This window comes from Procambarus clarkii, chromosome 15, assembly GCF_040958095.1.
Source record: "Procambarus clarkii isolate CNS0578487 chromosome 15, FALCON_Pclarkii_2.0, whole genome shotgun sequence".
Taxonomy (NCBI): Eukaryota; Metazoa; Arthropoda; class Malacostraca; order Decapoda; family Cambaridae; genus Procambarus; species Procambarus clarkii.
In genome coordinates, this window is record NC_091164.1 from 789,977 (window position 1) to 804,084 (window position 14,108).

The following is a 14,108-nucleotide window of genomic DNA, read 5'->3' on the forward strand; positions in this document are numbered from 1 at the left end:
TGGCAGGTTCGTCTATAGTAACAACAGGACGCCGGTGACCGTGATGATGGTGGTGCGTGAAGATATACTCACACATCCTGTAACACACTTGGAGTAAGTGTGGGGTGTGCGAAGGACGTGTGTGCATTTACCTGAGATTTACCTGAGGGGCCGCCATCTCTAGTGACCTCGACGGGAACAGGAAGCCGGCAGCTTGTCAAATATGTTTAACAAACTCTGTAGCTAGTTAATCAATGCTTTAACTTGTTTAACTAAACTAATATTTGGAGTTCAGTTTCAGAGTTCATTATGTATTTCAGTAACCACTGTAACCAGTTCTGTAACTACTTCACCACTGAGCAAAGCATCGTGATGAATATATGGCGTCCACCACCGCTCACGTGATGGTCATGGGGACCACCACCAGTAGTCGCTTGCATCCGTCGACGGGGCGTCACCTTCTAGTTTATTCGTCATGTAAGTCATGATGTCCTCACAATCCCAATGTACCTTCTTGTATATACATAAATAAATAAATAAATGTTGGCGGAGGTCGGAGGGTTACAGAGGCACGCTGGGGCGGACAAACTAGACCTCATAAAAAATATTACCAGATCTCCTGTTATATAAATTAATGTCAAAAATGTAAACTTGACAAGACGTGGGACGTGACCAAAGTAAACTACGACAAGGAACAAGCAGGAACTCTGGAAGGTAAACAGGCTAAAACTAGTTTTTACTAGGGAAGGAAATTAGATAACATGCTATTTTTGTTTTTCAGGCTTCATACGCTAAAGGCAAAAAAAAAAAGGGAGAGGAAGCTATTACATCATGCTGTTGTTGTTTTAGATTAGCTACTCAAAACGAAATGTCCATGTAACACAGGCTATAGTGAGCCCGTAATATATATTACTTCAATGTGTTTCTGTTTTCATGTTTGTACTTGTGTGGGTTGGACTTCAGCTCTTAGGGTGAGCTTCGTCAATGTTAATAGATTTGTATATTTGTCTCACAACTCTAGTTTTGGGTTCTGTCATATCCACCACTCCAGTTTCCTGCTTATGGAGTTTACCTCCATTACTCCACAACCCTTGTATGGAATCCGTCTCCACTTCTTTGTGAACTTCGACATCATATAATCCGCTGTGCCAGTCAGATACCATTCTATTCACGACTCTGTTTCCTTGACAATGTGAGCTTCTAAAACAGGAGATTGGGTATTAGTATTAATTTTCATTTCATGGAGGTCCTTGAGATCAATGGAATTTGTAACAAAATGAGTGGCTCAGTAAGGCACAATTTAAGACAGACATCAGTCGACGCCTTTTTACCTATTGGATAATACACCTCATGAAATCGCCTACCCACTAAAACCGTAAATGCCACGACTGTACTGCAGTTGAACATTCAAGCCACCGGCTTTCAGACCCCGTCGAGGCCACTATAGATGATGAGTTTCAGGTAAAAAGCTCTACACTGGACAAATATCTCAACTGGTATCCTCGATTATCTCTCTCTTTCTAAGACTGGTAATAATCCAAGTTTGGGAGAGGAAACTAATCACCACTATATCCATTTTCGGAATACATAGATGCTGAGGCGCATGAACCTGCCGCAAAACTATGTAGGATATATGAAGAAATGCCCTTTCTCTATCACGATGTGGTGGTGGAACTCGGCACTCCTATTCTCTTGCACCCAGAAAAGGACATATTGAAAGGAACACAATATACACGTCAGATGGTGTGGAGTTGACTGTATGGTAAATCTCTTTTTCTCTCTAACCTTCATCCTTTGACTTTCGCCTTTATCTGTAGCTTCCTATGTGATAGATCTTTTGCACTTATAATTAGCTTTTTACATAATTTAATAATAATTTAACAATTATGCATCTCTTCATATATATAAATATGGTTTGTTATTGATAGATCTCTACTTACATTTAGCTTTATATATATATCACTGCGGTTGTAGTATTATCTTAGATTTATCATGCTGTTGTAGTAGCAAGGAATTGTGTATTTGTTATTGACCACAATATGTGACCAATAATTTTGGCGAGTGACTTATAGTCTTGTCGCCAATATTTACACCATTGTTGCCAGCACTGGGAGAGAAAATGGTATCATATTTGTGTATTTAGAGGCCAGCTGTTAGTTTACTTAATTTATTGTGCACCCCATACCCATCCTGTGGGCGGTAGTGGAAAAAAGGTTACAGAGGCATATAATAGGCTCAGGAACAGAATCCCAACATTCATTTAGCTAAGCAAGTTACAGTCTTGATAGTTACACAGAATGTAGATATTGACAATGGGCTCGAAAACGACCACGGGTACAGTCTCTAAGCTAAGCAACTTACATTTGATAATTTGATAATTTGATTTCCTTATCATGCACACCCTCTCCCCCCCCCCCCCTTAATTATATGTAAAATTTTAAAATCAACCCAGCCTAATGTAAGTAATATTAGCTCTTTATTAGATAGTATTATTAGCCCTCACAAAATATAATATCACAATGTTTAGACTTTTATAGGTATACAATATTAATGTTTTACACTCAAGCTGTTTGATAAAATGATATATCGCTTCTGTATCATGAACTATAAAAGATTAAATGATCAAATCACTTCACAACAATAAATTAACAAATATTTCACCACAAAAACTATGTAATTGAAGTTGCATGTGACTATATATGCCACACAGGCGCATGTGATAATTTAAACCAAATTATAAAAACCTCCAAAAATGGCATATGTTCAAAATAGGAAAAACACTTCTGAACATTCTATAATATTTTCACTTACAATTTTTGCCCGAATATAATTCGGCTAATTCAGGGTTTATAAAATAAACGTGTGTATAATAACAAATAATTTTTGACATGTGGGCTCTTGTGGCACAACCACACGAAATATCGATGGTAGAACTATATTTAAATTAGTTAAAAACAGTCTGGCTGAGATAAGTTTTCAGCAATTCTGACATTCTCAGCACATGAACCTGTAAATGGCATCACCAATGAAAGGATTTTCGCTAGCTCTCGCGTGAAACAAATACTCTGTATCACAAACCACAGAAAACAATATCCTGTGTATGTATCATTTACTTTTCAAACCAGATTTTGTGACGGCATCAATAACTTGGCGGAGTTCGATTCACTAAGTAGTCAGATTAATTCAAATCAGCATCTAAATCCTTGATGTCCCCTCCACTTCTGTTAATTTTTTCAGCAAATTGCCCGGCCTCCTTCAAGGTTTCCTGTGCCATTTCGAAGACGCTGCTGAAGGGTAAGTTAGACAGGAGGTCCCTGGGGGTGAGTGAGTCCTCAAACTCTATGTTGTTGCTCCTTATTTTCCGTCCGCTCTGCACCACCTCACCGACCGTGTCCTGCACAGATGAGCCGAGCTGCGAGGCGCCCTCGGACACGGAATGCCCTACTTCGCTAGCTTTGTCTTTCACAGATGAAGCAAGCTGTGTGGCGCCCTCAGATACGGAGTGCCCCGCTTCCTGTGCATCTTCCACCACTTCGCTAGCTTTGTCTTTCACAGATGAGGCAAGCTGTGTGGCGCCCTCAGATATAGTGTGTCCAACTTCCTGTGCGCCTTCCACCGCTTCAGTAGCTTTGTCTTTGGCAGATGAAGCAAGCTGTGTGGCGCCCTCAGATATAGAGTGTCCTACTTCCTGTGCGCCTTCCACCGCTTCGGTAGCTTTGTCTTTCACAGATGAGGCAAGCTGGGATGCGCCCTCCGACACAGATTGTCCCGCTTCCTGTACACTTTCCGCAACCTCACTAGCTTTGTCTTTTGCAGATGAGGCAAGCTGTGTGGCGCCTTCAGATACGGATTCCCGTGCTCCTTCAACTGCCTCACTGGCAGTATCTTTCACAGATGAGGCGAGCTGTGTTGCGCCCTCAGCCACGGAGTGCCCTACTTCCTGTGCGCCTTCCACCGCTTCAGTAGCTTTGTCTTTCGCAGATGAAGCAAGCTGGGATGCGCCCTCAGATATAGAGTGTCCTACTTCCTGTGCGCCTTCTACCGCTTCGGTAGCTTTGTCTTTCACAGATGAGGCAAGCTGGGATGCACCCTCCGACACAGAGTGTCCCGCTTCCTGTACACTTTCCGCAACCTCACTAGCTTTGTCTTTCGCAGACGAAACAAGCTGTGTGGCGCCCTCAGATACAGATTCCTTTGCTCCTTCAACTGCCTCACTGGCAGTATCTTTCACAGATGAGGCGAGTTGTGTTGCTCCCTCAGCCACGGACTCTCCCGCTTTCTGGGCACCCTCCAGGGCTTCACTCAAGGTCTCCTTCACAGATGAGCCGAGCTGTTGGGCGCCCTCAGACACAGTGTCCTCTGCTTTTTGTGTATCCTCCGATACTTCGCTGAACGTATCTCTCACAGACGAGCCGAGCTGTGCGGCACCTTTGGATATTGTGTCCCCTGCTTCGCTGAAAGTATCTCTCACAGATGAGCCGAACTGTGTAGCCCCTTCAGACACAGAGTCCCCAACGCTGGAGGCAGTTTCCCTCACTTGGTCAGCCACTGTGTTCGCGGTGGATCGAACACTGGAGGCAAATGAGGATGCCAAGTCCCCAACCTGACTGAAGAAGCCCTGTGGCATGGCCTCTGTCGCCACCACCGCCGCCGCCACCAGCAACACCACTTTCACGCTCACCATCTGCCGAGATAATGTACCAATCAATAATTCAGGCATTTAATTGTAGCAAATAATTAATTGGGTTTGCATAATAATAAGTGAGGTTTGACTCAGTAATGATGAACTAATATATACGAAAATAAGTCACAAACCTTGATATACTAGCTCTATCTATAAATCTATAAATTTTTTTATATCACCTCTTGTATGTATGTACTTTACCTGAATAAACATTTGAATTTTTTGAATTTGACATTTGAAACACTTGAAAGGCCAAAGAACACTTGTATTAAAAAGTATAATTAAAAATCTAAAATCTATGTGTACAGACAGCACAAAACATATCCACTAGAGTGATATATTAACTGCTAGAATAAGGCTTAGGCTCACGTTACCTGTTGAAGGTATACGCTGGAAACGAATACCCAATCATCAACACTACATCATAATTGGAGTGTAAAGTAAATATACTCTCCAATTATTGACAATTCAGTCATTAGACCGTTTGAGATCCGACGGCCTGAGGTACACATAGCTCTACAGTTACTTATTTATATATATATATATATATATATATATATATATATATATATATATATATACATATACAAGAAGGTACATTGGGTTTATAAGAGTACATAGCATTGATGTTTTTACATTCTTGTACAGCCACTAGCACGCAGAGCTTTTCGGGCTGGTTTAACAAATCTAACAGATAACAGATAATTTTAAATGATAATCTAACAGATAATTAATTTTAAGTAGGTAATTTCTAATAAAATTGAAAAAAAATGTTAACAAGTACATTGTGAGAAAATTTGACAAAGATTAGTAGGTATATATACAGCTATATATAGATAAGTGCTCTACAATTCTACTGGCTTGGTGGTTATACATTAAAAAGTATGCTGGCTAACACTCTACAACTTATGCATGGTAAACCTCCACGAAACAGCAATCTTAGCTGACCATGGCTAGTTCTAATAAAACTGTTTGTTAATATAGCTTAGAGTTGACGCAAAACATGGATACATCCACGTGTTAATATATAACAAATAAAAAAAATACATTTTCTTCAATGAACGTAAAGTGTGGTATACTTCAAGATTACATGTTTCTACTACGCACAATGAATGCAAAATATCTCAATAAACTTGTTTTTATACCACGGACTGGTAAAACTTGATACTATTCTTAAGAAATAATAAAGATAAGAGATTGTGTACTTTCGTGTGGTTTGAAGAAGCCTTCCAATCATTCAGATTGCCTATTAATTTACAAGTTAATCTCGACACAATCTAATCACAACAATGCATTGAACTTGCTCGATAGGCTTTAGTCACGTTAGCTAAGAAGTATGTCTTGTGATGTAACAGTTAACCCCGTAAGGATCTGCATTTGGCACAGGCTAACAAAAACAAAAACTGGAATATGATCTAATTTCTCACACGACATGAAACCAGTTTTTCAATCTTCACCTGCTTGCCTTCATCAGTTAAACACTTTCATTTAATCCAAACACGCCCCCTTTTGTTTACGCTAGTTTTATGTTTGAATGAAAATCGTATATAACACGTAGTTCTGGTCATTTTAAACTAGGAATACTAATCTGTAAGAAGCTGAGTAGTCTCGATGATTGTGACAGAGAGATTGACCAAAATGCTAGAGATCACAGGAGGTCATCAGTCGATTACAACATTCGCCAGTGACCTATAGGACTGCTTGCCTGGGATATATATATCTATACACCGAAACTTATACCCCGTTTCTCGGTATATATACACTTGATATATTACTTTAAGTCCTGAGCACTGTCCAGGACTAAAGTGTACCTGCTGGATGGTTAGCAAACTACTGGGGTGGCCTTAAAAACCCTCCATGCTCTGATACTGCTCACAAGGTTATATTACACAAATACATATACATATCGATAATTTGTTTATATCACAAGTGATTTAACAAGAGGCTCACAACAGTCACTATACAAAGCACTTTACAGCTATAGTGAGTCACACACAGGTTACTAGTCTTGCTCCACACCCACCCAACTGGGAGGCAGCGTTCCAGTGATATGTGACCTAATTCCTTGTTTCAATGTGTCTGTGTCGTGTATATCCTTCCTCCAAAGTAGTAGTTGTTGTTTCTTATCGTGAAAGTTTTATATACTTTAAAATTTAGCTTTTAACTGTAATAACGATGTGCAAACTTAGGGGATTTGAATAAAAAATTAACTTAGTAGCCTAACATACCTAAACCAGCAATTCTTTAATTCTCACTGAGCCAAAATGATTAATGGCTAGTGTCAAAAAACATTAAATTTAATAAGATTTAAAGACGGAATGTGTAGAGATATTACCATACAGGGGCTACTAACCATACAGGTGCTACTAACCATAGAGGCGCTACTAACCATACAGGTGCTACTAACCATACAGGGGCCACTAACCATACAGGCGCCACTAACCATACAGGCGCTACTAACCCCACAGGTGCTACTAGGCTATTGAGTGCACTCTAACACACACACACACTGTCGTTTCTCTCATGTTAAGTATATCTTTCCTTGAGTCGCGGAACTAAAGAAACTTGATGGCAGCAGAAGGTGAAAGTTAAGCTTTCTCTCCCTCGTCGCGGTATATAGATGTATTTGTGTCGATATATAATATTGAATTATATCGGGGAGTTGTGTATGCTTGACGTTTAGAAGTATGGTAGATGGTAGATTATGGAAGTGGGTAGATTTTTGCAATAGCTTAATTCATTCTACTTCTAAACTAGTCATGGATGGGCTGTTTTTATATTTATCAGCATTGTATGCTTTACAATTCATGTATACTATTACGAATATAATTGTTATTATTATTATCGTTTCTGTTAAGTGTATTATCAATATTATTGGTTTGTTACCGATAATGTGAATTCAGTTATAGCGAATTTATGTATTTTTTTTAATGGCGAATGGTAAATACTATATTTATTTGCATATTTTATTTAAATGCATTACTCATATTTAGTAAAAGTTGTCAGGATGAAATCATTTGAATAAATATAATAAAATATATAAAGTGATTAGAGACATTCACAATATATTCGTGATATGTTGTTGTTGATTTATGAAAATTAATTCACATGCTCTAATTATATAAAATTAATAGTTTTGCCATATTAAGTAGACATTCTGTATCGCGTAGTAGATACAGTGACGCAGCGGGTACAGGATCCTGTATCATCATCCCTGTGTAACTGCTTATTACCCAAAGCGCAGCTTACAATTGTTACAGGCGGTGCTCCGAAGCAAATAATAACACTAACAAACATTGCAACACAATAAGAAGTTCAAGAGAGGAACAAGTCAAGCCAGAAATGAAATCTCGTTACGCACGCTTGCAAATTCAACTCCTGGACACCAAAACCAGCTCTATAATTTACTCTCTAGATTCATAAACCACGATGCTTATAGATTATTTATATACACGCTTATCCCAGGGTCACAGTAACTATTACGAGAGAATAACCAGCAATACTCAAAAGCAGCACTCACTGTCGGGTATGTGTGATCGTGACGAGGTTCCAGCGCTGAATGCACCGCCACCACCAGTCCTGCAAGGTCTGGTGAGAGCAGACCTCAATGTTGCCATGCAACCAGATTTCATCCAGTCTATACAACGTCACAGCCAAACAAGTTTACCTTCCAGTGAGTTATGTACACGAGAAAGCCATCCTGCAGGAGGAAAACGACCAGAGGGTTAGAGTATATTTTGTCAAATGTGTGCTTCAAGTTAATGGTGGGTCAAAAACATATAGTCTTTGTGTAGGATGTGTACCCAAGGTCCGGGAGCCCTGCACGGAGCGTAATGAGCCAGGACGCAGGTGAACAAAAGTACACGTGCTGCATATGAGTGAAGGAGCAGGTGAACCAGGGAGCGAGGTGAGGCAGGGAGGGAGAGAGAGACAGGGAGGAAGAGAGAGCTAGCCAGGGAGAAGCAAGGTTTAAGAGACGACAACGCCTCTGCAGCGAGTAAGTCATTTCAAGCGGCGTGGAAAAGATTGGCCAAACATTCCCAGAGATGTTTGAGATGCTCTTCACGGGCGTGGAAGGTCATCACGGTGTCCAGAAAAACACTGTATAGTTCATTTATTATGCACCTCCATACCCATCGGGTGTGGGCGGCGGTAGTGGAAAGGTTACAGAGGTACATAATGGGCTCAGGACCTCATACATTCATTGAGCTAAGCAAGTTACGGTCTTGATGAGCTAGTTACAAATTTCAGCGCACGCTGTAGATTTCATTTCCCATGACCGTGCTTTTGTCACGATCTTATATTCACCCCATAATGCGAGATTTGCAACGATGGCAGATTACATATACCTAATCTAACTTAACCTAAAGTAACCCAATCTACTTAGCCTAACCAAACCAACCTAACCTAACCTAACCTAACCTAACCTAACCTAACCTAACCTAACCTAACCTCCTAACCTACCTTATTTAATCTAATTCAAATAAGATCAATATTGTTTTACTTAGTGTGTGCAAGAGAGATGTGACGTCACTTTGACGTCCTAATTTTAAATTCAGAACAGGTTTTGAATCCTTCTGTTTATAACTGTCTTCATGGACACACTAAGAAGCCAGTTATACTAGATTTTTTGTTTAGGTTGCATTTAACCGTTACAAACGTTATACTGTGCATGGTTTAGAGGAATTATATTATCAAATATATACAGTTCCACAAAGCAAAGCTTCGATAGGTTAGGGATTCTTCAAAAGTTAGGTTGACGGGGAATGTGTATGTGCATGATGTAGTTATAACTGTGACGTAGTCATTGCCCCTCAGTTTACAAGGAAAAGAACTAGGAGTGGATGACACCAGTGATTGTTAAGAGGAGAAGCTGGTCTAAGAACTGTTTGTCACGCGAATGCCTTCCCAGCAAACCACCATATATATACTCCAGGGTAAAAATTGTCCAATGTTGGAAATATGCAAGCGTCCCTCTGATCTTCAAGAAAGTCAGAAGATGTGTAGTAAGGGAAAAAAACAAGTTAATGGCGATTCGTCCTATCCTCATACATCTGCAAACTCATTGGGGTGAAATTCTGAGGAAAGATAGATAGCCTCGCCACGAGCAACCTTGGAACATAGTCACGTCACGAGTTTCAACTACAAATCTTACCTGGCAATCGTGCACACATTTTTGGACGCAGTAAACAATTACACAGTCCAAGGATACAAATGTCAATGGTTACAAAAAATTAAAATATCGTACTAAATGGAAGAACGGAGTGCCGTGAAGATCAATTGTAAGATAAAATATTGAAACTGTATGATAGAATCGAACCCTCATCCCTGAATTCCGCAGTGACGCGGGTTCGATTCCAATGTACGGCATCAATATTTTCTCATTGTGCATTAATTGTAAGGTTATCCTTTTTAATAACATATAAGAGTGACTAAATTTCCGTTGTCAGGAAGCCTATGCTTAGGCATTTTGCAGTCCCTTTAGGCCAAGTGCTGTACCTCGCCCAGGATGCTCCCCGCAACTGTTGCCTACCTCCTTGAGGTTACCTTGAGGTTACCTTGAGGTAACCCAAGGTAACCTAAGGACCTAACCTAGGACCTAACCCAAGGACCTAACCCAGTAAAATAGGTCCCGGGGACCTATTTTACTGCTTAATGAACAGAGGCACCAGGTGAAAGGAAACGTTCCCAACCTTGTGTCTACTCGGTTGTGAACCGAGAACGTATACCATTGAGCTACAGAACCCAAGCTCTACGGGCAAGTAGGAGGTGGAAAATCATGTTGCAAATGGATCTACATGAACTTCATTGTGGTTAGTGCAGGCTGTTCACAAGTGGTTGGACCTGCGTTCGATACCAAGGCAGAGCAAAATGTTTGGCCAAGTTTTCTTATATCATGATGCCTCAAATAGCGATAAACAAATACCTCTGAGTTAGACGACTATTATGGGTTGCATCCTGTGGCCGGTTAGTTGCTAGATTAGACAGACCTGGATAAGCCTAACAGGTTTATTGTCCCCTGAATATGGGAGGCGAAATGCTCTTCAATATTGAAAAATGCAATACTGTATAACATATGAAGGACATAACAATATATCGAATAAGACAAATAAAAACTTTATTCATAAATGTAACAGCAGCAAAAATGTTCTCAGTACTAAGACAACTTTCACTCCAGCTAGTCCTGAGTGTCTCAGGACTAGCATCTCTCCCAGCGGACACAACGTGCTCTAGTAACGCTGTTTGAACCCTGAGGCATTTGTTGCATCAACATCATATTGCCAATTAGAAAATTCATGATGAGGATTCGAACCTATGCGCTGGATATTCCCAGGCACACGCCCCAGACTACGTCTCACTGATGCAATCACGTTGGGATTATTAGTCTGTCATTTTGCCAAATATCTCAGCGGGTAAAATTGCCGGAGCAATGTTAAAGCAACGTAGGATCAATATTGATACAACGTTATATCGGCGTCATTCAAGGGGGTTATCCTGGAGTAAATAAGCAAGACATTCGCTGACTGATCTCATAGTGTAGACCAGTACAATGCTGATCAAGTTAGCAGACGTTGAGAGTCTATTTACCACAAGGACCGGCGTGACTCGCACATGAGGAAGACTCTCAAGGTCCCACGTTAATATGTAAAACAGTGCTACGGGTTAAAATTGCTCGGGAAGAATGGGATGACCTTCCACACGCCATCGGCTTCTTGTCACGCCGCGGTCACTAGAGGTTCTGGATATCTGAGAAGTTCGGAAGCTGTTTGGAGGCGGAATGCGGTGACGACGGCGGCAGCGGTGACGGAGATTAATAGCGTCATATAAGGCTGGCGGTAGTGTGGTCCAGCGGGAGGCCGACGTCGACCACACCAGTCATGAGAGCCACGAACCAAAAGAATTCCCTAGAGTAAACGTCCTCCCAAAATATACTGCAACGAGCGACTAGAAAATTTCGTGGAGGGGAGACTGACGAAGGTCGCTCTCAGATGAAGGTCACTCCGTGAATGAAAGTCCCCTCTCCGACGAACCATATCACTCTCCATACAGTGACGCCCAGCTGAAGTTCTCCGCAGTCTTCGCGGTTCACCTGACAGATGAGACCGTCAAGCGTTACTGACGAGGAAAAACAATAGGATGGTAAAGTAAGGTTATCAGGAGAAAGTGTTAAGCCAGATTAAGGCTATATTGTTCTTGGAAGATGAGGATAGGGTAAATAAATACATTAAACATAAATACGATAGTGGTGCCCAACCACTTGGATCATGGATAGTTGGAAAGGTGCCCAACAACTTGGATCATCGGGGATTGAACACCGACCTGCAAGAAGCGAGGCCGTCGCTGTACCAATAAGCGAGTCCAAGTAAACATACTAGGTCACTAACCAGTCCAAGTAAACATACTGAGCCACCAAGCAGTCCAACTCTGTGCATATAATCAACCAAATAACGTAACGTAATGGTACGTTACACTATAAATTCAGTGTAAAACCAAGTCAACACTCGCAAAATCTCAATGAACAGCCCAACCAAAACTTTGCACCACAAACAAACTCTCTCCTTGAGCATTGTGCAGCCGGCCGGACTGCGAGCTTTCCCTCGCAACACTCAGCGAACTCAATGACACGAGCGCTGGCAGACAGTATACCATCAATATTGTATGCACGACTATTGAAGCATCAAACTGAGGTCAACTGAGAGACTAACATTATTTTAAACCGGTGGTGCCCAGAATAGTCTGTCTCTCCCTCCATGCCTCTTTTTTTTTCCTCTCCCCACATGTTATCTTCTTTCATCTCCTTCCCCTTTCTTCCCCCTCCAAAAAATTTAATAATTCTGAGTCCAATCCCTATGGTATTGCAATATACAATATAGGAGGTATGGTCAGTATCACATGGCTCTCATCGGTTTTATACGAAGTTTGATTTTAAACCAAAACAAAGTCAGAAGCCTCACGCCTTTCTCTTCAAGTATCTTATGTGATAAAGCATTCTGGGCGTTTATGTACTTGTGCGCTAGTTGGCGTTCACAACTAGTCCTCTATGCTTGTAGCTTGTCTCTTCATTTACACATGTAATGTAATGTGTAGACACTTATGTAAGTGGGTAATTATAATTAATTAGCAATGTTAATTATTTACGATTACTGTACTTGTGCACAGGCGATATGCATCCTTCGTTATTATTGTTAAGTGCACCACTTATAATTTTGGGATAAATTCTCTGAATTTGTATACTTTATTTGCGTATTACTATGTTCGGGTGCATGTGCCCCTACATACGTAGAATAGGTATACAAGTATAGGTATTAAGTCACTTAACATGTATCCCTGCACATGCACACCATAGCCTGCAACTTACAGTTGCAAATGTTTTATTTAAATTGATAAAATTTATATGCCTATGTTGTTTGTTCATCATCAAGCACAAAGATCAGTGTTTAAAAGGGAATTTGGAAGTAATAATACAGCTGATGCCATCTGTCGGCATAAAGGAACACTACCAACTGGCTGGTCAACAGTAGCGATAAGCTACAGCTTATGCCATCTGTTGACATCAAATTACACTATTAACAGGCCACCATACAAAATACAGCTGGCGCCATCTGTTGCGTGAACATTGAACTATCAATAGCCGAACAGCAGCCCATAAGGCGAGTTGTTGTGCTGAAGTAACAATTCCCCCGAGCTGGCACGTCATTGGTAGAAACTCTTTGTTGACATTCACCACAACAGCCAATCACAGGAAGGGATCAGCTAAAGGTTCCATCCACTTAGTAAATCATATCAGTTCAGTACACCAGCCCCTGCTTATGACATTCTGCTTTAACTTTAATCTACCCAAAAAGTAAAGTGTTTATTATTAAAAAGTATTAATAAAGTGATAATTAAGTATTGCAGGATGTAACGGGTGTTATATAACAATTGCCTGACTATCTAATTTGTGATGTCATCTGTGGTGGGGGGAGGGGGGGTTGCCTCGACACAAATAACATTTAGGATATGATGCTTTTCCTAATTGGACTAAATTGTTCAGTTAAATAGAAATTTTTGTCAGGTACAAAACATAAATTGTTGTTCTTTCGCACAACAACAAGTTTGGTATGCAAAACGACGTATTTCTTAGTTTACATTTTATTCATAAAGAAACGTTGGCATTCCCCACAACAGCCAATCACAGGAAGGTATTTGCTGGAAGCTCCGCCTCCTTATGGACGTTATATATTTGAACCGTTCAACACATCGATCTAGCTCATGGCTTTCTGTTTCATTTCCTGTCTGTCCAAACTATGATTTTTTTCGATTACTATTGTAATTAAAAATATGAGATATAAAGTTGTTATACAAAATGGCTAAATTCTGTCATTAAATGGACTTTGTCCTGCTGGTATACACACAAATGTACATCAATTTATTATCATTCATCCATTATTAATTACAAATGTAA

The 14,108-nt window shown here is 40.4% G+C and overlaps 1 protein-coding gene across 1 annotated transcript; it reads right to left on the bottom strand.

Moving 5' to 3' along the window:
* Nucleotides 1-2,130: 2,130 nt before the first annotated feature.
* On the bottom strand, nt 2,131-8,304 carry LOC123759025 (fap1 adhesin-like). Its single transcript, XM_045743757.2, has 2 exons — nt 8,184-8,304; nt 2,131-4,663 (listed from the first exon to the last, which is right to left on the bottom strand). Exon 2 carries the CDS (start codon nt 4,661-4,663, stop codon nt 3,158-3,160), a length of 1,506 nt encoding a protein of 501 aa, XP_045599713.2. The 5' UTR covers nt 8,184-8,304; the 3' UTR covers nt 2,131-3,157.
* Between the last annotated feature and the right edge of the window lie 5,804 nt (nt 8,305-14,108).